This window comes from Vulpes lagopus, chromosome 1, assembly GCF_018345385.1.
Source record: "Vulpes lagopus strain Blue_001 chromosome 1, ASM1834538v1, whole genome shotgun sequence".
NCBI lineage: Eukaryota > Metazoa > Chordata > Mammalia > Carnivora > Canidae > Vulpes > Vulpes lagopus.
In genome coordinates, this window is record NC_054824.1 from 52,657,073 (window position 1) to 52,681,755 (window position 24,683).

Here is a 24,683-nt window from a genome sequence, read left to right on the forward strand (position 1 = left end):
CTGATTAGAAAGGCTGGCAAAAAACCTAAAAGCCATGTAGCCCAGCAGTACCCAAGCCTAGAATCAGTCAGAGCCTACAGTTTGGGGAGCAAAGCCAGTGGCCCTGATCAGTCAGGGAACTGGGGTAAGGGTAGGCTTAATTTCTTTCTTAATTAAGAAAATAAATGAAGAGCTTTACCAACTTTACTGCTTCTCCTGCTGCATCCAAGCAGGAAATCTGATTCATAGCCCTGCTCATCACTGAATACAGACTTCAATGTGTCCAGCCACAGAACCTAACCAGAGCACATGGGAAGCTGTATAGCCCATTCAACAGCCCCATATACAGTGACACTTGAACAGAGCACAGCCCATAGCTTTCTTCATCTGCAGGGCAAAACCAATGGCCCCACCTGAAGACAAAATTCAGTGCACACTCTGTCCTGATGTGGGTCCCCAAACAATGAGCTATATAAGACTTGGGTTCTGTCCTGCTACCCTGCTAAGACAAGGAAGTTAATTCATAGCCCCATCTATTACTGAATATAGTCCCCAGTCCTGACCATCTAGCAAGACTCACCAGAGAATTCAGGCACTGTGGGGCCTATCCTAGAGCCTCACTTGGATAGGGAACCAAGTCAGCAGTCCCATCCAACTGTTCTCATCCAGTAGCATACTCCCCCACCCCCATTCTCAGAGCTTGAACAGTTGCCTCACCCAAAAATAGACCATAATAGTAGGCCTCTTCTATTCAGAGACATTATTATAGCAGACACACACAGAAACCCAAATTGAGTTGACTAGTGAAGAACTGTCTCTCCCAAAGTAAATCTGTAAAGTCTGAAAGAGGAGCCCCATTATTCAAAAACACAGGTACCAATGTAAGGAATCAAGGATCACAAAATCAAGTAAATATGATACCACCAAAGGAAAATAATAAACTTCAATAACTTACCTAAAGAAATTGGAAATCTATGAACCGTCAGATGAAGAATTCAGAATAATCCTCTTTAGAAAGCTAAGTGAACGGCAAGAAAACTGACAACTAAATGAAATTAAGAAAACAATGCATGAAAAAATGAGTTTAACAAGGAAATAGCAACCATCAAAAAACAAAAACAAAACAAACCCACCCAAAACTCCACCAAACCTTAGAGATTCCAAAGTTGAAAATACAATAACTGAACTGAAGAATTCAATAAGGAGTTTCAAGAGGAGATTTGACCATGCCGAAGAATCAGTGACCTGGAGAATGAGATACTGGAAATTACCCTATCAGAGGAGCAAAAAGAAAAAAGAATGAAAAAGAGTGAAGAAAGCCTATGGGAATTTTTGGTGGGACACAATGAATTCTGGGACACAATATGAAACAAAATTCATAAGAATTCCAGAAAGAGAAGAGGAAGAGAAAGGTATATACAGAAAGTATATTAAAGCAACAATGGCTGGAAACTTCCCAAACCTGGGGAGAGAAATGGACATCCAAAATCCATGAGGCCCAGAAGACCCCAATAGGCTGAATCCAAATAGGGCTACACTGAGACATATTATTACATTATAATTAAATTATACTATATTTTATTATAATTAAATTGTCAAAAGTCAAAGAAAGAATTTTAAGGTCAGCAAGAAAAAAGAGAGAAGTCACATATGAGGGAACCCCCCATAAGAGCATTGATGAATTTTTCAATAGAAATTTTTTGAGCCAGGGCAGCCCGGGTGCCTCAAGCGGTTTAGCGCCACCTTCGGCCCAGGGCCTGATCCTGGAGATCTGGGATCGAGTCCCCACGTCGGGCCCCCTGCAGGGAGCCTGCTTCTCCCTCTGCCTGTGTCTCTGCCTCTCTCTCTCTCTCTGTCTTTCTCCTTCTCTCTTTCTCTCTCTCTCTCTCTCTCTCTGTGTCTCTCATGAATAAATATTTTTTTAAAAAGAAATTTTTTGAGCCAGAAGAGAATGAGATGTTGTATCTGAAATATTGAAAGAAAATAACTGTCAGCCCAAAATTCTGTACCTGTCAAAGCTGTTCTTTGGAAATGAAGGAGGGATAAAGACTTTTCTGAACAATCTAAAGCTGAGGGATTCATTACTACCAGACTTGCCTTACAAAAGAACCCTCAGAGGATTTCTTCCAGTGAAAGTAAAAGAACACTAATTAACATCATAAAAGCATGAAAAGAAAAAAGAACATGAAAAGATAGTGTAAATCTCACCGATAATGATAAACATATAGTCATAGTTAGATTCTGCAATATAATCATAGTGATGCATAATTCACTTAAATCTCTAGCTTAAAAGTTAAAAACTAAAAACAGATGTAGTCAAAATAACCATAACTACAACAATCTGTTATTAGTAGCACAACATTAAAAGAATATGTGAATTGTAACAATGATAACCTAAAATTTGAGGGGGAAGAAAAGTAAAAGTACAAGTGTAAAGTTTAAGGATTCTACTGCCTAAAAAAAAAAGGAATTCTATTGGTTATCAGTTTAAGATGTATAATTTATCAGTTTATGTAATCCTCATGGTAACCATAAGGGAAAATCCTGCCATCATGTCATTCCACAAAAGAATACAATAAAGAAGTCAAAACATGCGATACCAAAGACATCAAAGCACAAAAACAGAGAGCAGGATAAAAAACAAGGAACAATGGGGTGATAAAACAACTTGAAAACAATGGACAAAATGACAATAGTAAGTCGTTAACTTCTCAATAGCTGCTTTAACAAAGAGGGGAAAAATTCTCCAGTTAAGAGACAGAGAATGACTAAATGGGTAAAACAAAAACAAAAAGACAAGATCTAATAATATGCTGCCTGCAATAGACCTACTTTAGCCTTAAAGACACACATAGACTGAGAGTAAAAGGATGGGAAAAGACATTCCAGGTGAATGGTAACAACAACAATAATGACAAAACAGCTACATGTATCAGTCAGAATGGACTTTGAACTAAAAATGATAAAAAAAGCAAGGAGGTCATTATGTAATGATAAAGGGGGTCAATACAACAAGAAGATACGACAAATGTAAATATTTATGCACATCAGAGCACCTAAATATATAAGGCAAAAAGTAACAGAGTTTTAAAATAAGAAATTAGCAGTAATACAATAATAGTTGGGTACTTTAATAATAGGCCACTTTCAACAATGTGTAGATCGTCCAGAGAGAAAATCAATAAGGAAACAGTGGATTTGAACAATACTATAGACCAAAGAGACATAATAGTCATATATAGAACCTTCTGTCCAAGAATACACATTCTTCTCAAGTGTACATGGAGCATCTTCTAGGATAGACCACATGTCAGGCCTCCGAATGAGCCTTAGCAAATTTAAGAAGACTGAAATCATCCCAAGTATCTTCTCATACCACAATGGCGTGAAACAAGAGGAAAACTGGAAAATTCAGGAACACATGGAAATTGAACAGCGCTCTCCTGAACAACTAATGGATCAAAGAAGAAATTAAAGGAGAAATAATAGTTTCTTGAGACAAATGAAAATGGAAACACAGCATACTAGAACTTGTAGGACGCAGTAAAACTCCCTTCTAAGAGGAGAGTTCATAGCAATTAACACCTATATTAAGAGACAAGGAAGATTCCAAATGAACAACCTCACTCTCTGCCATCAGGAACTAGAAAAAGAAGAGCAAACTGAGCCCACAGTTAGCAGGAGAAAGGAAATAATAAAGAGTAGAAATAAATGAAATAAAGAACAGAAAAACAATAGAAAAGATTAACCAAACTAGGATTTGGTTCTTTGAAAAGATGTACAAAATTGACAAACCACTTTGCTGTTAGAATATGGTCTCTGACACCAGTCATTTATAGCTAAGGCTGAATGTAAGCCAATTGCTTCCCTCTCTCTGGAGTGTTGACATAAAAACCTTTCAGGAATAAAATGACCTAAAGGCACCTGTCATAAAATGGCAGAATTATTATAACAGCCCTTTTTATTTCTCCACAAGCCTGTGTAAACATAGAGTTTTATGATACTGCTTTAGCTTCTCATTCAGGTAAACAAGACTGCTAGAAATTATATTACCCCTATTTTATTAGGTTTGACTTACGAAGTTGCCATTTTTGTAGGTTAGAAAAATACAACAAAATATCAGCAATTTGATATGGTTCAACTCCTTAGAAATAAGGGAATGGTGATAAATGTTTGGTTTATCAACAAAGTTGAATAATACTTGTCCTATCAAAGTTGAATAATACTTGTCCTATCTAGTTTGAGTAAAGTGAATTCTTGCAAAAAAGATGGGTTAGAAAAAATGAATAAAGAACAATAACCTTCAGCAGATGGGAAAATATGACTTCTTACCCACAGTAAACTAAACAATGTCTGTGTTAAGTCAGAATTAGAAAGGTGAAATTGAACATGTACTGTTAGTGACGTCTCTGACTCTTGTGGTGCCCAGCTGTTCTTAACTTGCTTCTCTTACTTTACATACTTTCTCTAGATAAACTCATCCTTTTGCTGCCAATTGGATTCAGCTCAGTCCTGTTTTCTGAGTCCTCACTGGCTTATTCTACTGTCTAGTAGACATTTCCAGTTTAATGGCTTGTAGGAATGAAAAACAAATCAACTCATTATTTTCCTCAAACCTTGTCCTTCTCCACCCTTTAAGGAACAGAAACCAACCAACCATTGTTCATTCATTTAATCATTTTTCCAACACATATTCTCTGAATACCTACTCTGGGCTAAGCATTATTCTAAGAGCAGGATATACAAAAGCATATTTTTTTAAAATATGAAAATCGCTAATCTCATGGAATTTATGTTCTATTAAATCTACAGACAGATTACAAAATACATAAATAAAATACATGATATATTAGATGATAGTAAGTGTCATGAAAAATAGACAAGGAGGGCGGTAAAGGAAATGTGTGTGTGTGGGGGGGGGGCGGTAAGATGCATCATTCTAGACTTTTTCCTCTTCCTTCCCCTTACTCCCTGTGACATAGATCAGAAAATCTGTTACCTTCCACCTCCTTCATATCTCACCTTTTCTTAACCATTATCTTCAAATTCATGGTGCTACTTTAATGCACACGGATATTTAATAGGTCTCTCTCTCCTTCCCACTATCCCAATTCATTCTCCACACTCTTGCCACAGAAATCTACTGAAATTAAACTTTGTGTTATTTGCTGCAGTTGTTCAGCACCAAGGCTTCTCAAGGCAGATACTCTCAGGAGCCCCTCAGGGAGGACATAATATCAACATCTATAGTTTGAGAAATAGCAGAAGCTACTTCTAAAAGCAAGAAATAGTTTTTAAGTCCTCCTGAAGGCGTATACATTACACTTTGAGATCCATGTGAATTCTGCATTCTGCTCTATAAGATAGCTTTACTATACTTTATGAAGTTTTATTTTTTATTTTTTACTTTTTGAAGTTTAAACTTATTTTACTTTTTTAGCTCCACTGACACTTCTACCCCAATGGCCCCCTTTTTCCCATCTCTATTTAGCCTGTGACTTAGAGTGGTTGTCTTTAAAGCGTATGAAACGAAGGGGGAGGAAAAAAGGAAAAGAAACGAAGGGAAAGCTCAAGATGATCAAGAGAGAAAAGGGGGAAAATGTATATGATCTATAGACAAAATGAGACAAGTTCTAATAATATATGGGTCCTGTTTATTCTGGGGTGTTCTGTTTAATAGTATACATTAGAAAAGTATTTAGGTACTTTTGCCTTTTAACAACCTTCAAAATTGTGTACCATGCATTGGGTTTTCAAAATTCAAAAAAAAAAAAAAAAATCTTAAAAGATCAAGGTGTCAAAAGAAAGGCAGACTGCCACGTGCAGCGCCTCATTTGGATGTGTCTGGAGTCTTGGAAGCTTGACTACCCTACGTTCTCCTACAAATGGACCTTGAGAGCTTGTTTGGAGGTTCTAGCAGGGGAGCGCAGCTACTCGTATACCCTTGACCGAAGAACGGTCCTCCTCTATCGGGGATGGTCGTCCTCTTCGACCGAGCGCGCAGCTTCGGGAGGGACGCACATGGAGCGGTGAGGGAGGAAGGGGACACCCGCCTAGCCAGCCAGATCAGCCGAATCAACCCTGGCGATCAATGGGGTGACAGATGTCGCAGCCAGATCGCCCTCACATCCGAGAGACCAGCGCCGCGCAGGCGCTATATATGCCTCAGATAGCATTTTCCTTTACACATAGGTCGAGTTGTTGTGACCACACTGACCCTCGAATGGGACTTTTTAGCTAAGACCGTGACCTTGTCAACACTTCCAAGGCCATTCCATTCCTCGTAAAGCTAAAATTTTTGCTCAAAGCTGGCTTGATTTGGGGCTGCTCTCACAGTATCCAGAATGCCTTGCAGATGGGTGGGGCATGCTAAACACCGCCGTCCCTATTGGTGAAGCTTGGCGGAGCCTCGCCCACCGGGGCGCCCTCTGGAGACCGGCCGGCCCCGCCCCGCCGCAGACCGCTCGCCGAGCGCCTCGTAGGGCTCCGGGTGCCGCGCGCCGACGCCAGGTCTGTCTCCCCGCGGCCGCCCCCACCCGCCCGCTCTCCTCGCCGCCCTTCTCCTCCCCTCCGCTCCTCGGCCCCCGGCCTCTGAAGTCCACCGTCCAGCGCATCCCTCCCTCCCAGGCCCCTTGGTCCTCTCGTGTCCCTCCCCCCTCCCTCCGGTCCTTGGGCGCCTCCGCCCAGGGACCTCCTGGCTGGGGCCGGGGTCCTCCTTGGCTCCGGGTGCGTATTTTTATTAACCCGCTCCGCGGAGTCCGGAGCCTCCGGGTTCGGTGGAAGAGCAGCTCGGATCCCCCGGAAACTTGGCTGAGCGGCGCCCGGTCTCGGGCGGCCACGTCGGTGGCCTGGGGGCACCCGGCAGGCAGGACCCCCGACGCACGGTTTGCAGACAATAGTACTGCCCGGCCCGTCCACCTGCAGGTGCCGCGAGGACCGCGTGCGGGGATGCCCGGGGATGCCCGGGGAAGCCCTTCTTGCCAGGGCTGCAGAGGGTGCCTCGTGCCCCGCCGCCCTCCACGTCCCGCCTCGCCCCGCCTCGCCGGCCTGATTTTGGAAATTTCAGGATTTTCAAGGTCAAAGGATAGGATCTTCCGGATCTAAGAAGGCCCGTGCTGCTGGCACGAACCTCTACCCAACAAATGTCCCCAGCTTCCTAAGACCCAGAATAAGAAATCCTGAATAGGAACAGAATGAAAACCAGCGTGGTTGTTTCTTTTAATATTTGGAAACGGTGGTAGGTTTTTATTGAGTGAGGGAAAACGCAGTCCTTAAAAAAAAAAACAATAAAAAAAAAAAAACAAAACGATTTCCTGTGCCAAAATCCTGAATATTCATTTAGGCCGCGAGCACAGGGTGGAAGACACGAAATAAGGCTGCTCTTGTAGGAGGAGCTGCGCATTTGGTTGGTTTTTTTGTTCTGTTTTGTTTTCTTTTTTCCTTCTAGAAAGCCTGAAAGGCCATCATGGCAGCGAAGCCCAAGCTCCACTATCCTAATGGAAGAGGCCGGATGGAATCCGTAAGATGGGTTTTAGCTGCCGCTGGAGTCGAGGTACCCTATATGCTGTTTCTTCACAGATTTGCCATACAACTTGGAGACTTTTGAGGAAAACCTAAATGGCGGGGAGGCCTGTTGTAGCCCTCTCCCCCCCTAACAGACATGCTTGGTTGAGTCGGAAGATTCCTTCCTTGCAAGAGTTTTTTTCTTTACAAATGGAATGTGGCTGATGGAATTCTGTTTTACTTTAGACTTTTCCTTAACTGTTACTTTCTGATCTGCCACCAGTAAGTATTTATTCAGGGGGAGAAAAGGAATGAGCCTGAAATTTGCCAGTTAGGACTTGTTAATTGCACAGTTTGTAGGTAAATTTCCTCTTCAATGGCTTCCAACTGGCAGCCTTCTTACCTGTCTGAATGTGTGTAGTGTTTATATCTTTCTTTTTGTTCTTTTAGCTTCTTATATATGGAAATGGTCAACTTGGTACAGAAGTTGAGAAAACATTGCCATAAATTTCCCTCACCCAGTTTCCAGTCATTTGCTTTATGCAGCTCTTGCCTCATCCATCTCCTCCATTTGTTTTGTGGAAATATTTTAAAGCAAAATCCAAGCATCATGTCCTTTCATCTGTGATGAGTATTTCAGTTTTTATTTCTAAAAGATGAGAATTTTAGAACATAACCACAATACCACAATCACACCCAGCAAAATTAACAATTCCTTATTAATATCTGAACAGCCCCACTGACTCAAACAGGTCTTTTTATAGTAAGTTTATTCCAGTCTGGATCTAAATCATGCCCACACATTGCATTTGGTTATGTTTCTTTCAGTATTTTTAAAATCTGTAACCTTAAAAAAAAATCTGTAACCGTTCCATCTGCATTTTTAAAAAATAAACTGTATATTTGGGGATAATTTTAAAATTATAAAGTTATAATTAGCAAAGTTATAAAGACAGTGCATATAAAGACTACTCGGTCTCCCCTAATGCTATCATCTTACATAATCATTTCAAAACTAAGAAATTGACATTGGTGCACAACTAAACTGCAGACTTCAAATTTAATTACCTTTGTCATTAATGTCCTTTACTGTTCTTGGCTCCAACCTTGTACTTAGACACTATGCTTCCTTAAGTCCCTCCATCTTTCTTTTATTTCATAAGGTTGACAATTTTGAAAAGTACTGATCAGATTTTTTGTAGAACTCCCTACTTTGGCTTTGTTTGATGTTTTCTCTAATTGGACTGGAATTTGGGGTTTTGGTGAAGACTAGCAAAGAGGTCAAGTGTCCTTCTCATTTGCATAATATTAGGGGTGATATATATTTTTTAATTGCATTAGTTTATTTTTTAATTTTTTTATAATAAATTTATTTTTTATTGGTGTTCAATTTACCAACATACAGAATAACACCCAGTGCTCATCCCGTCAAGTGCCCCCCTCAGTGCCCGTCACCCATTCACCCCCACCCCCCGCCCTCCTCCCCTTCCACTATCCCTAGAGTTTCCCAGAGTTAGGAGTCTTTATGTTCTGTCTCCCTTTCTGATATTTCCCACACATTTCTTCTCCCTTTATTAGGGGTGATATTAACATGAGTTATCGCTGGTGCTGTTAACCTTGGTCACTTGGTAAGGTGGTGTCTGCCGGTTTCTTCATTGTAAAGGGACTATTTCCCCTTTATTATTTGGAAGCAAGTCATTAAGTTCAGCCCACACTCAAAAGGATGGGAGTTAAACTCCACCTCCTGGAGGGGAGGCATCTGCACTTAGAATTCTTATGTAAGAGATATTTGGAGTTTTTTTCTCCTCCATTTATTTAATCATTTATATCAGTATGGATTTAAGTATGTGATATTTATTGTATGGTTTGTTTAATAATCCAATAATGCTTTCTTGCTAAAATTAGCCTACTTTGGCCTTTGGCTCTTTCAGGTTGGCTCCTGCGTCACACCTGTTTACATGGCTCCATGCTTCCTTTTCTTTTTCTTTTTTTTTTTTTTTTCCACCTTCAGCTCTCTCTTTCTTTTGACTCTTTTTTTTTTTTTTTTTTCTTTCTTTCTTTTGACTCTTAAAGATGCTCCAGGCTCATCTTGTATTTTCCTTTTCTTGGCCCTAGATTCTGGTATTTCTCCAAGGAGCTCAGGTGTCTTTTATGAGCAAGTGGTTTTAGCAGCTAAGAGCTGAATACCAAGTGTCTGTATTGTTTTTAGTGGCATTTATTTGTGGAAGAAACTGCCCTGTAGAATTTCCTTCATTCTGGATTTGGTTGATCTACCCTCATTTTAACATATTCTTCTATTCCGGTATCTCCTGTAAGCTACTAGTTGGACTCAGAGATGTGATCAAATCCAGGCTCTTTTCTATCTCTAAACCTTTTTTTTTTTTTGCCTGTCAGACTCTGTCCTGAATATGTTTTTATTATACGACATCAAGGGATGCATGATGTCTGAGTGTCTCCTTTTCAGCAGTGCTGGGCTTGATCGGGGTGTTCCGGTGACGTAAAGTTTCCTCCATTACCTTCTCAATCACTGGTTTTAGCAGCTACTTACCATCACCATTGTTAGGGATTATAAGATGGTGATTTTTCTGTTTTCTTTCTATCATTGTATCTGAATTTGTGAACTGTATTTCTCTTACAAAGAGTAAATTTAACTTAACTATTTAGTTACCTTGAAGTATAGTTCATATGGGAAAGGTTAGGTATATGCTTGATATAGTCTCTTTATGAATTTTCAGAATACTCATTTGTTACCCTAGCAACCTCTAAAGATGGCAAATGAGAGTTGTTGGATTTGAGGCTTTGTGTTTTGCTTGGTTGGTTTTGGTTTTGGTTTCTTTGCATATCATTATAACTCACTGTACAGTGTTCTAAAATTTTATAAATCAGTTGATGTCATTTTTATATACAAATTCTGATTTCTGACTTATTTTGATATATTTGAAGATTTGATAATACTAGGCCCTCATTTTCAGAGGGCAGTAATTGCTAAATCAAGGAAGGGCTACCACCATATATGAACTTTTACAGTTCATTACACTCCTCATCATTCCCTGTTGTCTCAGGATTGATTTTCTAATTGTGTTAAGAAAAGTGTGAAAAAATTCTTGGTCCCCTGACCTGAACCTGGTTGGGATATTGATGTCACCTGTTTTTTCCCTGCGTGCTTCTGAGTTTGCAGTTCTGGCTTATTTAATGGGTTTGCAATGGATGTCTTACTTATACATTTAATATAATCCTTTGTCAAATCCTCTCTTTCCAATCTTCATTCTCCCCTATTCCTCCTACTTCCCTATGTAAGAATCAAGATTCTTGGTGACAACAGTAGAGAAACTAACCCTAGGTAAGTTCAACAAAAAAGAACATGGATCATATGACCCACCTCCCCTAGACCAGTCACAGAAGGCAGGCAGGGGAGGTAGAGTAATTGGTCCAGCAGGTCCCCAGCCCACCCTTCCAACCTGTGTGGAGGGAGCTGGATTGGCGTCCTTAACTAGAGATTGGCCACATGGTTTACAGGAGCCATCCCCCAAAGGTAGCATTGGTGAGGGGGCCTCCACATTTCTTTTCCAAAGCACACTTTTAGTTAGGTTTGTGCTCGTATAGATCTGAAACAGTTGTGGTTGACAGGCTGGCAGCCCACTGGAAAAGTTCATGATGCCCAATATCACAGTGCTAAGTTGAGCCTGACATGTAAAGCATGCGCATCTAAGTCCCTCAGTAACTAAAACTTGCTGGAAGGCAGCCTGCCTGATTCAGAGAGTCGGCATCCTCAGACTCAGTCATTTGGTTTGGGTCCTTAGACATCGCTATTGCTTCCTGGCTGAGTGTTGCTGCTTTGCTGCTTGGGGCTTTATTTGCCTGAAAATCTTCCCTGAAACCCAGTCCAATCCCCTTTGTTAAGAGGGAGAGTAACACATGTAAAGGACTCAAGTGCCCCAAACTCCTGTTTTAGGTTTTCTGGGCAATTCCCCTAAAACTGAGAGTGTTGGGAAAGAGCATGGTGTGGTAAGAGGGCAGTTCTCCAAAGAATCTCACTGGGAACAGTACCCTGGTTAGGGAGGAAAGGTAAACTGCGTAGATAGAACCCGGGACGTAGATAGAACCCGAGATGGGGATCCCTGGGTGGCGCAACGGTTTGGCGCCTGCCTTTGGCCCAGGGCACGATCCTGGAGACCCGGGATCGAATCCCACATCAGGCTCCCGGTGCATGGAGCCTGCTTCTTCCTCAGCCTGTGTCTCTGCCTCTCTCTCTCTCTGTGACTATCATAAATAAAAAAAAAAAAGAAATTTAAAAAAAAAAAAAAAAAAAGAACCCGAGATGTACTTGCAGCCTTGCACAATACAGAGTCAGTCACCAAGCTCCCTTCAAGCTCTGCCTTGTGATTTTCCCCCTCCCTCTCCGACCCTCTCATATGTATTTCCTTTGCCAGTGTCTTCTTACTGATCAAGTTTTGTAAAGCTCAAGAGTTTCTCTGCTGAGAGATCACTTACATTTTGCATAATGTTCCTGAGAAGTCAAAAGCCAGAATCAGAACCATTTAGAAAGATTTGCTTTAAAAAAATGTACATTTCTAGTCTCTCTCAACTACTGAATGTGAATCTGTGAACGGTGGACCCAGCAGTTCTCTCTCTCTCTCTCTCTCTCTCACACACACACACACACACACACACTTTCCTATTTATTTCCTGCTTTAAATGATCATGGTTATAAAAGGTTGAGAGCCATAATATAGAAGAAGTGCCACCTGCACTACATGTGGGTGTTTGGACAAATGCTCTAAAGTTCTTACCCTGAGCTGCTGCTCTGTAGGCACTAGATGGAGTTCCTGCCAGAACTGTCTCACCATGAAGATCCCAGCAAGTAGTAGAAGCCATACCTACATCCTGTTATCTTGATTCAACCCCAAGTCAGGTAGTTGAGCCAGAAGAGAGGAGGATTGCTGATTCTGTGCTGGTCAGCTCTGCCCCTCCCTGGGATGATTTGGGGGAGCAGCCTGAGGACAGACATGGGTGGGGAGTCATCTGGGGACTTGGTAAGAGGAGGTCTTCCCTTCTTGAGATGAAGCACATTAGTGCATTCAAACACATTTTTTTTAATGTCACGAGAAGAGGAACATGCTTCCACTATTTCTTCCCCCCCTGCCATGTTTAATTTGAAAACTTCTAAGCCTACAGAAAAATTATAAAAGGATTATGGACACCTTTCAACTAAATTCACTAATTGTTAACGTTTTGCTACATTTCCTTCTCTCCTCTCTCTGCCTTATTTTTTTTGTCAACCACATACAAGTAAGTTGCAGACATCAACCCATACTTTCCTCCTAAGAAAGAAAAAGTAGTTGTTCTAACAACCACAGTATCACTGTCACAACTAATAAAATTAATACTAATATTGCAATATCAATATATGGTTCATATTCAAAAGTTCCATATAATCCCCAAATGTCTATATACTTATTATCTATTTAGCAGTACCACTCCCCACTCCCCTGCTTCCAGCATCCAGAATCTAACAGGATTCAGGTGTTTGGTTATTTTATCTCTTTAGTCTGCTTTCATATATAGTAGTGTCTGCATTTTCTTTCCTTCCATACCCTTGACTTAACTAAAAAGAAAAATGTAAAGGAGAAACTGACTCTTGCGTGAACTTGGAAATCAAATTTCATAAAGAAGAATCATCAGGGGCAGCCCTGGTGGCTCAGCTGTTGAGCGCCAACTTCAGCCCAGGGCCTGATCCTGGGGACCTGGGATCGAGTCCCACGTCAGGCTCCCTGCATGGAGCCTGCTTCTCCCTCTGCCTGTGTCTCTGCCTTTTTCTTCTCTTTCATGAATAAGTAAATAAAATCTTTAAAAAAAAAAAAAAAGAAGAAGAAGAAGAATTATCAGAGGAGGTCTACTTGGCTAATAGAATCAAATCTCTTTTATTTTTTTATTTCATTTTATTATTATTTTTTTTAAGATTCCATTGATTTATTCATGAGAGACACAGAGAGAGGGGCAGAGATAGGCAGAGGGAGAAGCAGGCTCCCTGCAGGGAGCCCGATGCGGGACTTATCCCAGATACCAGGATCACAACCTGAACCGAAAGCAGACGCTCAACCACTGAGCCACCCAGGCATCCCGCAGAAGCAGCTTAAACACAAACAAACAAAACAAGTTTTTCCGTATATTTGAGACAGTCCCAGCCATTTTTGTTGCAGGGTGCCCCGCATCCTGGATATGCCTGATTTTCACCTTGCAGTTAGCCCTGGGTTAATGTCTTTGGCAGTATTTTTACAGTGCTACTGGGCCCATCTCATTGTGTCACAGCAGGAAGCACATGAAGTCTCAGTGTCTCCCAATGGGGTGCTAAGTTTAATCACTTAGATAGATGGTGCGATCTCCGGATCTTTCCACCACCAAGATACGTGTTACCTTTGTCATAATTAACTTGTGGGCTGATACTTTGAGGTTGTTTTGAGTCTTCTGCGCCCTACAACTCCGTGATTTCAGCATCCGTTTTGATCCTTATCAGAATCAGTTGTAGATTACAAATTGGCAACATTCTAATGTTATCATTAACTCTTTAATAATAAAAGAGCTTTTCCTTTTGCCTTTTTGAGTATCATCGCTTAAGGACAGGGGCTTTTTTTTTTTTTAATTTTATTTATTTATTCATGATAGTCACAGAGAGAGAGAGAGAGAGAGAGAGAGGCAGAGACATAGGCAGAGGGAGAAGCAGGCTCCATGCAGAGAGCCCGACGTGGGATTCGATCCCGGGTTTCCAGGATCGCGCCCCGGGCCAAAGGCAGGCGCCAAACCGCTGCACCACCCAGGGATCCCAGGGGCTTTTTTTATTGGTGTGTGTGATGATCCCTTTGTGACATTACTCTTCTAATGCTTGAATTGTCCCAGATTTGGCTAGGGACTCCCCCTCAAATGGGGTCCTGCCTGGCTTTGCCTTTGCCATATCGCATTGGCCTTTGAGCTGTTCTTTGCTTTCTAATATACCAGCACCAACCTTTTCTCCCAGGAACCCTAGTTTCTTTTAGTAGGCAGTGATACTAGGAAACCGAGATGTGGGTGCTAAGTGTGCTCTTTCTCTCTGTTTCTGAGACAGTTTAACTTGATATTTTCAGTTCTGATCCTGTAATGACATATGCCTTTGGGGGGGGGTATCTTTTTTTTTTTTTTTTAATTTAGTTTGATGAAGAATTCTTAGAAACTAAAGAACAGTTGCAGAAGTTGCAGGATGGTGAGTATAGAAATGAAACAACTCTTGGTAATACTGTTTTTCTTTTCAGGTTTGTTTATTTTTAGACGGAGAGAGAAAGAGAAAAAGAGAGAGAGCATGAGCTGGGGGAGGAGCAAAGGGAAAGGATGAGAGAGGATCCTCAAGCAGACTCCACACTGAGCCCGGAACCTGACTTGGGGCTCGACCTCAGGGCTTGACCTCATGACCCCATGACCCCGAGATCACGACCTGAGCCAAAATCAAGAGTCAGATGCTCAACCAACTGAGCCACCCAGGCGCCCTAATAGTGATTTTGTTTAAGAACAGATATTTATGTGGAAGGGCAAAGACGCTGACAATGACTTCAGAACAGTATCCTAAAACCAAGGGGGAGAAATAACTGAAATAGCCAGGAAGTCACTTTTAGTTGAATTCGCTGAGAGTAGATGGGAGTAAACCGCCAGGTGGACAGTCTTCTCCATTCCTTTCTCTTCCGCCTGCCCGCCTCTCACCTCTCCTTCCCCTCTTTCATCCCTTCCCTCCTCTTTTCTTCCCCACCCCACTCCCTCCAAATTGTCTGAGGCATTGGTGTCTGCTTGAGGTGTACAGATGGAAGTCCCCATGTACACCAGGCCGCCTTTCTGTGGCAAATACCAAACAAATGAAGTCCATGAAAGGTGTCCCCTTAACTCCTGGTCAGCCCCACTCTCTCCGTGCCTGGGCTCCATAAGGAATACCCCGTGACTCTGCAGGTAGCCTCCCTCCCCACCATCACGGGGTCTTTAGGCCCAGTTGAAGGCTCCCTAAACAGGAAGCAGCTGCAATGTCAGCCTTCATGTGTGACACTGGCTTGACCTCCCTAGACAAGTATTGAGTCCTCATCTCCCCCAGACCCTCACGTGCCCCCCAGTCCTTGAGCCCCTTGAGGCCTGGGCTGTATCTTCTATCTGCGTCTCTGCAAGTATAAAGAACAAACCTTAGTACAGGTTTGTTGAAGAAAGCAATGGGTCGCTTTTTAGATCAGTGGCTGCAAACTTGGTAGTACGTGGTCTGTGGCTGTGGAGGAGCCAGTGTGTACACAAGAGTGTTGGTTGGTGACTTAGGTTTAATGAATTTTCTTTTTTTTTTTTTTTTTTTATGAATTTTCTAAAGCAGTGCAATCAGTAGAACATCCCACAATGATGGAAATGCTCTGTTCTCAGTCTGAAGTAGTAGCCGCTAGCCATGTGTGTCTCCTGAGCACTTGCCATGTGTCTAGCATGCTTAAAGAATAGAATTCTAAATTTTTCAAAACTTTGATTAATTTAAATTTAGGTTTCACTAGCTACGATGTTGGCCAATGAAGCTCTGCAGAACTATCTTCACTGCACTCTCCCCCACCCTTTGTCATGTGGGTAGGTATTTTCTGTGGGGTGAAAATGAAAAAAGGTTTGGAACAGTGCTAGTTTTCAAGCTCTTGTGATGGTTAAATCTACTTCCCTGAGTGAAGTTGAGTTTATCTGTCATCAGGGAGCTTCACACTGTCCCCAAGGCTCTGACCCCACTGTCCCTTTTCATTTGGTAGGGCATTTGGAGGGGTTCTTGGGGACAGGGAAGAGATCAGTTCTAACTCCAGCCCTTCCATTCTCAGGTAACCACCTGCTGTTCCAACAAGTGCCCATGGTTGAAATTGATGGAATGAAGTTGGTGCAGACCCGAAGCATCCTCCACTACATAGCGGATAAACACCACCTCTTTGGCAGGGACCTCAAGGAGAGAACCCTGTACTGTGGCCCCTCTCGAGTGATCTCCTGTGTCACTTACTGATAGTTTAGCTGATTAGCAGCCTCTATATTGTGCCCCGTCTCCTTCCTGCCTTGTATCATTAGTGTAAACAACAAACAAAAACCAGTTGAAAAAGTCAGTATAGAAAAGTCTGAGTAAAACAATAGAGAAGAATTGAGTTCAGATACTGGGTCCTCTATCTGGGGCATGATTGTTGCAGGTTTCAACATCTTTAAATATTTTGAGACTGCTTTTTACCTTTCTCACAAATGTATTATCACTAATTATGAAGAACAGGAAGCTGCTGTTCCATTCAAGACCAGGGATACTGTGCCTTGATTATAATTTTGATTATATTTTTGAACACTGAGCCTGGTCCTTGTACCGCCTAAGATGCATGATACTGAGTTGCACAGTGCCGATGAGTGTCCCATACAATATGTAGATAGCACATACCTGATATTATCATCAGAGTCAATGAAGTGACAGGTGTAGGATGTTTAACACCATGCCTGGTACACACCAAGCATTCCATAAATGATACCCACTGTTTTTATGAATGTGAAATTCCACCCACACCGAGCGTGGGTGCTGGGGTGAGGGGAGAGGATTAGGGGCCTGGGAGAGGGGGAAGTCATGATTTGATTCTTCTGGTTTCTGATTTGTGACAGATTTTTCTAAATTACAACTAGCATTGGTTTTGCATCTTTGCTCTTGGGATACAGGTATAGATAATTGCTTCTGGGTACTTAAGTGAAAAGCACTGTGAATTCTTAGCTGTGGAAGCCGATGTGTTCAAAGAAGGGGAAACTGAGACAACTTTTTCTTGTTTTAAGGATTGACATGTACGTGGAGGGGACGCTAGATCTGCTGGAACTGATTATCATGCATCCTTTTCTAAAACCAGATGATCAACAAAAGGAAGTGGTTAACATGGCCCAGAAGGCTATAATTAGATACTTTCCTGTGTTTGAAAAGGTAGGTGGCAGAGAAGCCCATGAGCAAAGCATAACCAGTCTGCAAGGGAGCAGCAACTAATGCCACTTCCTGCTCAGGACAGTGTAACGTGGAGGGCCATTGAACTAACCGTGCTGAATTCCTGAGAGCTGATGGTAGCCGTCAGCACAAAGCCAGGATGTCTTCTTGAAGCCCCTCAGACGCAGCTTGGGCCATGTTATTCAGAAACCTGGAAAAAATATGAGTTCACCACATGTGTGCATTATTGTTCCTTACATTCACCATCCGGCCCTGTGTAAGATACAGAAAAGCAGAAACTACCTAATTCCTTGCTTCTTTCTCCCACGAACATTTGTGGAATGGCCATTGTGTATCAGACATCCTACCGAATAGTTTTGATGTAATAGAAGACCGTTTTATTTCTCTTCCCTTTGCTCTTTTTATTTTCTGTTTTGTTGTTTTCTACTTTTTGTTGTGCATCTGCTCTTCTGAGCTTCAAACTCTTTTTCTCAACCGAGGGGAACGGTTTTAAATATTTCAATTAAAAAAAAAGAGAGAGAGTGTAAAAATAGGAAATTGGCAAATGTCCTCTGGCCATCTTCGTGGAATTAGATTTAAAAAGGAGAGGTATTTTCTGGGTTTTTCTGTTGCTTGGTTTCATGGTCTCTTGCCCAGAGGCACTTGGTGAATGTGAAATATGATAATGTAGAAATGTGGGTGTGGCGAGGGGGGAACAGGTGCCTTAGTAAAGGGTCACGCTGGCTCCTCTGTTCCTGTGGCCTGGACTAGGTCAGGGCTCCTCCCAACTCATGAACTGTTACCCTTTTTACACGTAATGGAATGGAATCCCAGACAGACTGAGTGACACGCCTAAAGAGGGGAGCCAGGATTGGAGCTCTGGCCCCTGACTGCAATTCTGGATTCATTGTGCTCTCCCACCCTGGCTCCAGGAATTGTATGAAGAGCCCCTGTCAGACATCACACACACACACACACAGACCCAGACCCAGACACTCCCACCTCACAGAAACTCACACTTGTGGGCATCCAAGAGTTTGCTGCAAAGGAGAACCACCCCCTTTCTACTGCTGTTCCTTGCCTCTCCCCTATCATCACCTATCCCTGTGAATCTCCGAACCTACATGTTACTCTCAAAATGGGAGTCAAAATGAGCTCTTACACTTTCATTTCTTCTGTCTTGGAAGATATGAAAGGAAGTCTACCTTTTTTTTCTTGTTAAGATTTTATTTGACAGAGTATAAGCAAGGGGAACAGCAGAGGGGGAGGGAGAAGCAGACTCCCTGCTGAGCAGAGGGCCCCATGTGGGGCTCAAATCCAGGACCCTGGGACCATGACCTGACCCAAGGCAGATTCTTTTTTTTTTTTTTTTTTTTTTCCAAGGCAGATTCTTAACCAACTGAACCATCTAGTTGTCCCGGGAATCCTATTTCTTTAATAGTCATGTCTAGTTAATGACTACAAGTCCTGATGTTTGTAGAAGCACAGAGCTGGTGAGTAGGATTAGACTCCTTAAAGGGACATGTTGCTTTCTTACGTCACATCCCCCAGCCTCCTGAATTTGTCACCCTTAATTCATTTCTGTAGATACATTTATGGAATGGCTATATCCTTTTAAAGCACTGGATGCTAAATTTAGAATTAATATTTTCTTCCCCTTTAGAGTGTTTCATTCTGATACAAAGCACATATTTTATGGTACTTCAATTTCTGTACCCTTTGTACATTTTCTCTCTCTGATATAGGGAACCTCTTAGTTGATATTATTTATAAAATACTCAGATACTGCACTGATTCAATAGTGTCGTCAGTTTCTCCATGTAAAGTATTGTAAGCAATGTAAAACATTTGTATCCTGTAGGTTTTAAGGGATCATGGGCAAAGGTTTCTGGTCGGTAACCAGCTGAGCCTTGCGGATATTATTCTACTCCAAACCATTTTGGCTCTAGAAGAGAAAATCCCCAATATCCTGTCTGCCTTTCCTCACCTCCAGGTAAATAAAACCATGTTTTGGAACACTGGCCCAGGACTCTTAGGCCTTCCTTCAATATCTGTTAATGGTTGACTAGAGGTGTGTGTACTTTTCAAGATTCTAGTTCGTGAAATTAAGTGAAGATACAGGCTTGAAATGGCTTTTGTGGTCCCCAGTCTTTAGAGCTGAAAGATCATGTACCTAAGGAGTTTGCCAGTGAGGACTTGCTTTAGTGGTAATCACAGGGATGAGGTGTTCCTTGTCCATTCATGCCGGATAGGGCTTGAGATCAGCACCAAAACCAATCTCATCGTCAGGATATGGCTCTCAGTCTCAGAAATAACAAACTTGCTCTCAAATTGGAAACATGCCATCCTGAGTTTGGGAAGCTAATACATGGCGCCCTAAGAGTTGCCACCATTCTCCTTCCCAGAAATTCCAAGGAGAGACTTGGGTGTGGTTCTGCTTATTCCTCATTATTCTGCTAATATTGATCATAGAACTTCAAAGCAAAAAGGGGCTTCAAACAACCAATCTCATCCAGCACCTTTAGTATAGATAGGAGTAAATAGAGACTGAGGGTAAAGAAGCCAGCAGCCAAGATGAACTACTTAGTGGGAGCCTCAGTTCTATCTAGAACCAGCTTTTTATCTTGAGATCTGATGGGCTTTCCTGTATATGGGGAGTTGGCAAACTAGTCTCCTGGGTCAAATCGGGCCTGCTACCTGTTTGCGTACAGCTCTTGAGCTAAGAATGCATTTTACAGTTTTAGGTGGCTGAAAAGTATCAAAAGAATAGTATTTCATGACACATGAAATCATAGGAAGTTCGAATTTCACAAAGCCATGCTCATTCATGTATGCATTGTCTACCTGCTTTTGTGCTACCACACTAGAATTGAGTAGTTCTGATAGAGACCATAGGGCCTACGTAACCTAAAACATTTACTAACTGGTCCTTGGTAGGAAAAGGTTGCCAGTCCCCAAATGGGCACATCTCTGACTAAGTTATCCAAAGCCAAGAGAAACAGATCTCTGAAGTCTCCAGGTACATATGCTTTCTTTTAGATTTTTTTCCAAGTCTAGTAAATACATTTTGATGCACTAATGAGGACAACCACCACTATTTAAAGACATGTACCCAGAAATAAGAACTGAAATCTTAAGGCAATAGCCATTATATTGTTTAGCTACCTGTTTATTTCCTCTTGCAGACAAAGAAGCAAATATTCTGAAATTTGACTTCAATACCAATAGGTCCCTGAAATAACCCAAGAACCTGTTGGTGTTTTCCATGATGCAGACAACTTGCTTTTACACCCCAGGCGTAGCTGTGTAAATATGTATGTTTTGTTGTCTTTTGGGGAGGGGGGCTATTTATTATTATTTTTTATATTTTATTTATTTATTCATGAGAGGCACAGAAAGAGAGAGAGAGAGAGAGAGGCAGAGACACAGGCAGAGGGAGAAGCAGGTTCCACGCAGGGAGCCCAACATGGGACTCAATCCCAGTCTCCAGGATCACATCCTGGGCCGAAGGTGGCGCTAAACCGCTGAGCCACCCGGGCTGCCCAATATGTATATTTTAAACATGGGTCCGGTTCCTTTTTTCCCCTTGAAGCACAGTTGACACACGACACAATGCTGTGCCAGTTTCAACACAGTGACCCAACAGCTCCACATATGCTGTGCTCACAAGTGTAGCTATCATTTGTCTCCATACAACTCTGTTACAGTGTCATTGACTGTGTTCCCTGTGCTATGCCTTTCATTTCAATGAACTTACTCATTCCATAACTAGAAGCCTGTACCTCCCACTCTGCCCGGCAGCAATCAGTTCTCTGTATTTATGCATCTGTTTCTGTTTGTTGTGGTTTTTAGATTCCACGTATAAGTAAAGTCATGTGATACTTGTCTTTCTGTGATGTATTTCACCGAGCTTATAATACCCTTGAGGTGCATCCATGTTTCACAAATGGCAAAATTTCATTGTTTTATATGGCCAAGTAATGTTCCACTGTATATATATATACACCATATCTTCTTATCCATTCTTCTTGGATTGATACTCATTGCTTTCATAGTTTGGCTGTTGTAAATAATACCATAATAAACATAGGGATGCATGTATCTTTTCGAATTAGTATTTTCATTTTTTTTTTCTTAGTATTTTCATTTTCTTTGGGTAAATATCCAGTAGTGGAATTCCTGGATTATATGGTATTTCTATTTTTAATTTTTATTTATTCATGAGAGACAGAGAGGCAAAGACATCAGTAGAGGGAGGAGAAGCAGGCTCCATGCGGGAACCCGACATGGGACTTGATCCCAGAACTCCAGGATCACGTCCTGAGCCAAAGGCAGACGCTCAACCACTGAGCCACCCAGGCGTCCCCTATTTTTAATTTTATGAGGAGCTTCCATATTGTTTTCCATAATGGCTTCACCTAAATATAATTTTAATCCGGGATGAGATAGGGCATTGATATTAAAGGGCTTTAGAATCTAAAAGGTCATTCCTGCATTGATTAAAGGATAATAAAAAAGTCAGAAGTGTAACAGTTTTATTATACATGACAAATATGAAGCTTAGGTAAATCTTAAAATGGTAAATCCTATAGAAGAAGCTTCTAAATATTGGTATAGTACTTGAAATTAGGTGATACAAAGAGTTTGAGTAAGTGAAAAAAAGAAAATTGTCATTTACATAGCTTTAAGTGACATAATTATTATATTTTGTTAATATTAGTGATATATGCATGTATGTTTATATGTCTGTGTGCATGCTTAAGGCTGTGCTTTGTACTATAGACATTTAATAAATAGTAGCTTTTTGAATAAATGACCTCTTTGAAAACTTTTGTTCGAATAATTATATTTGATGGATATACACTTTTTCATACGTTTCAAAATTTTTACTAGATCAAAATAGAATTTTCTTCTCAATTACTGAGAATTGGTAAGATTTGACTCTGTGAATGGAAAATATGGTTTCCATTAAATATGATTTACATAAATATCTGATATCTAGTGTCTGAGCCCTAGGCCACAAAAGATATAACTGGCCATCTCCCACACCTGGCCTGAAAGAGGATTCATTTGGTAATAGGAGTAAAAAAAGTTCAAGGAGAAAAAAAAAAGTTCAAGGAAGCTGAATTTTAAAAAGGTCATATGATGGCCTTTTAAAATAATTTTATTTAAATAACTCATGTATTTTCTCTGAGTAGATCAGTATGCTTAAGGTACTAATTTTTCTTTCCTTTTTCCTCTTTAAGGAAGCATCATAATTCTAATCTAACCATTTTTTATTTTTCTGTCTCCGGAGAATTTCACATCTTGATCTGAACTGTGATATTTGTGTATATAAAGCCTGGTTTAGGTCCCAGCCATTGTGGACAGAGATGGTAAATGGTTACACCAAGAGATCAGATCCCAAACAGATGCTGGATGACATTTCTGGTCGGGTTCCTATAACATACTTCTTGGGCCATTTTACACAATCGTATTTTCATAGTTATCATTACCTTTGCTGTCAACCTTGAACTGTTGTGTTTTCGTTTTGTAGGAGTTTACAGTGAAAATAAGTAATATCCCTACAATTAAGAAATTCCTTGAACCTGGCAGCAAGAAGAAGCCTCCTCCAGATGACATCTACGTGAGAACCGTCTACAATATCTTTATGCCATAAACATCACATACATCTGTGAGTGAGAGCTAGCCCCTAGAGATTGCAGTTCCACAGTAGCATCTTAATTGATGCCAGGCTGCTCTGATCCCAGCTCTGTCATGGTGCTATGTATAACTGTTCCTCAGTTGGGTCTTTCATGTCAAGATCTTTTCTAGAAACATTGACCTTTTGTTTTGTCCGGTGGATAATTGTTACGCAACTTTTTTCTGAAAGCCTTTTCAGAGAGGCTTGCATTTAAGTTAGATCTGATGTAGTTATTCATTTCCTGATAACCAGAATGGGCAGAACCTTGTATTCTCCCTTGAGCTTTTTCTCCTCCGCTTCTTATCCTTGTCTAAAAGCAGTATCTTCCTAATTTTTGGTGTTTTGTAACAACCCAGAATATCTAGTGAATAATTCCTTTCAGCTATAATAAATCTGTGGTGTAATGAAGGCAGCCAATATTAGCCAAAATAAAGAATTTACAAATCATTGCCCTGTTGCCAGAATTTTTTTGATTAAATTGTTTGGAATCTATAACATATTCCCATGGTTCAAAAATCAAGAGTATAAGAAGGTGTAGAATTGGAAGTGTTCTTTTTTTTTTTTTTTTTAATTATTTATTTTTGATAGTCATACAGAGAGAGAGAGAGGCAGAGACACAGGCAGAGGGAGAAGCAGGCTCCATGCACCAGGAGCCCGACGTGGGATTCGATCCCGGGTCTCCAGGATCACGCCCTGGGCCAAAGGCAGGCGCCAAACCGCTGCGCCACCCAGGGATCCCTGGAAGTGTTCTTTTCAGCCCTACCCTGCTGCTACCCGGTTCTGCTCCCCACCTGCAGACATAGTTATCATTTGTATATCCCTCCGGTTATATTTGATGCATACATTAAAAAAATATATAGATATTACTTTTATCTTATTACTCCCCAAATGATTATGTGTAGGCTGCTAATTTTTTGCATTTCAGAATTAAAAGTATGTTTTTTTTTTTTTTAAGATTTTATTTATTTATTCATGAGAGACACAGTGAGAGTCAGAGACAGAGGCAGAGGGAGAAGCAGGCTCCCCGCAGGGAGCCAATGGGGGACTTGATCCCAGGGTCCCGGGATCACACCCTTAGCTGAAGATAGATGCTCAACTGCTGAACCACCCAAGTGTCCCTAAAAGTATGGTTTATTAATACTGCTTTTAACATGTGTTGATTTAGGTCTCAAATGTTAATTGAGCACTAATTATGTGCCAGGCAGGGTGCCAGGGGACAGAACTCTTGAACAGAGCCCCTGTTCTAGAACAGCTCACCACAAAGTAGGGGAGAGAGGTGTCAACAGCTGAAGTAATTTTGGAAAAGGGAGAATTTCTGCTTTTAGAGTATCTGATATTTCAGGAATTAGAAAACTGAAGAAAAGCAAGTTTTTGATGAGAATCTCCGAGAGGACACACCTTACCGCAGGAGGGATTTTTACCGATTCCTTACCGCAGGAGGGATTTTTGCTGAGATGTGAAGAACAGACAACAGCGGTGAAGTGATCATTAATGCCTGTCACAATCAGCACAAGTATTTAAGTGTTTTATTAGAGGAAAATCCAGTGCAGGCATCAAAGTGGTTGT

General features: G+C 41.3%; 1 protein-coding gene across 4 annotated transcripts; it reads left to right on the forward strand.

The window, feature by feature from the left end:
* Window positions 1-6,379: 6,379 nt before the first annotated feature.
* Window positions 6,380-23,566, forward strand: GSTA4 (glutathione S-transferase alpha 4). Of its 4 annotated transcripts, none has more exons than XM_041762220.1 (7): window positions 6,380-6,489; window positions 7,427-7,531; window positions 14,665-14,716; window positions 16,326-16,458; window positions 17,296-17,437; window positions 19,296-19,427; window positions 22,971-23,566. In XM_041762220.1, exons 2-7 carry the CDS (start codon window positions 7,445-7,447, stop codon window positions 23,091-23,093), a joined length of 669 nt encoding a protein of 222 aa, XP_041618154.1. In that variant the 5' UTR covers window positions 6,380-6,489; window positions 7,427-7,444; the 3' UTR covers window positions 23,094-23,566. The 4 variants fall into 4 exon arrangements, with proteins under 4 accessions (XP_041618154.1, XP_041618172.1, XP_041618163.1 ...); XM_041762238.1 differs by lacking the exon at window positions 6,380-6,489 and adding an exon at window positions 7,081-7,216; XM_041762246.1 differs by lacking the exon at window positions 6,380-6,489 and adding an exon at window positions 16,010-16,089 and having other exon boundaries at window positions 7,442-7,531.
* Window positions 23,567-24,683: the final 1,117 nt, after the last annotated feature.

Bases quoted from the DNA above. Each gene is read 5' to 3' on its own strand.
- GSTA4 (XM_041762220.1), top strand. From the start codon at position 7,445: ATGGCAGCGAAGCCCAAGCTCCACTATCCTAATGGAAGAGGCCGGATG. The intron at 7,532-14,664 runs GTACCCTATATG...TTTTTAATTTAG, and splicing joins TAGCTGCCGCTGGAGTCGAG to TTTGATGAAGAATTCTTAGA. The intron at 14,717-16,325 runs GTGAGTATAGAA...TTCCATTCTCAG, and splicing joins GTTGCAGAAGTTGCAGGATG to GTAACCACCTGCTGTTCCAA.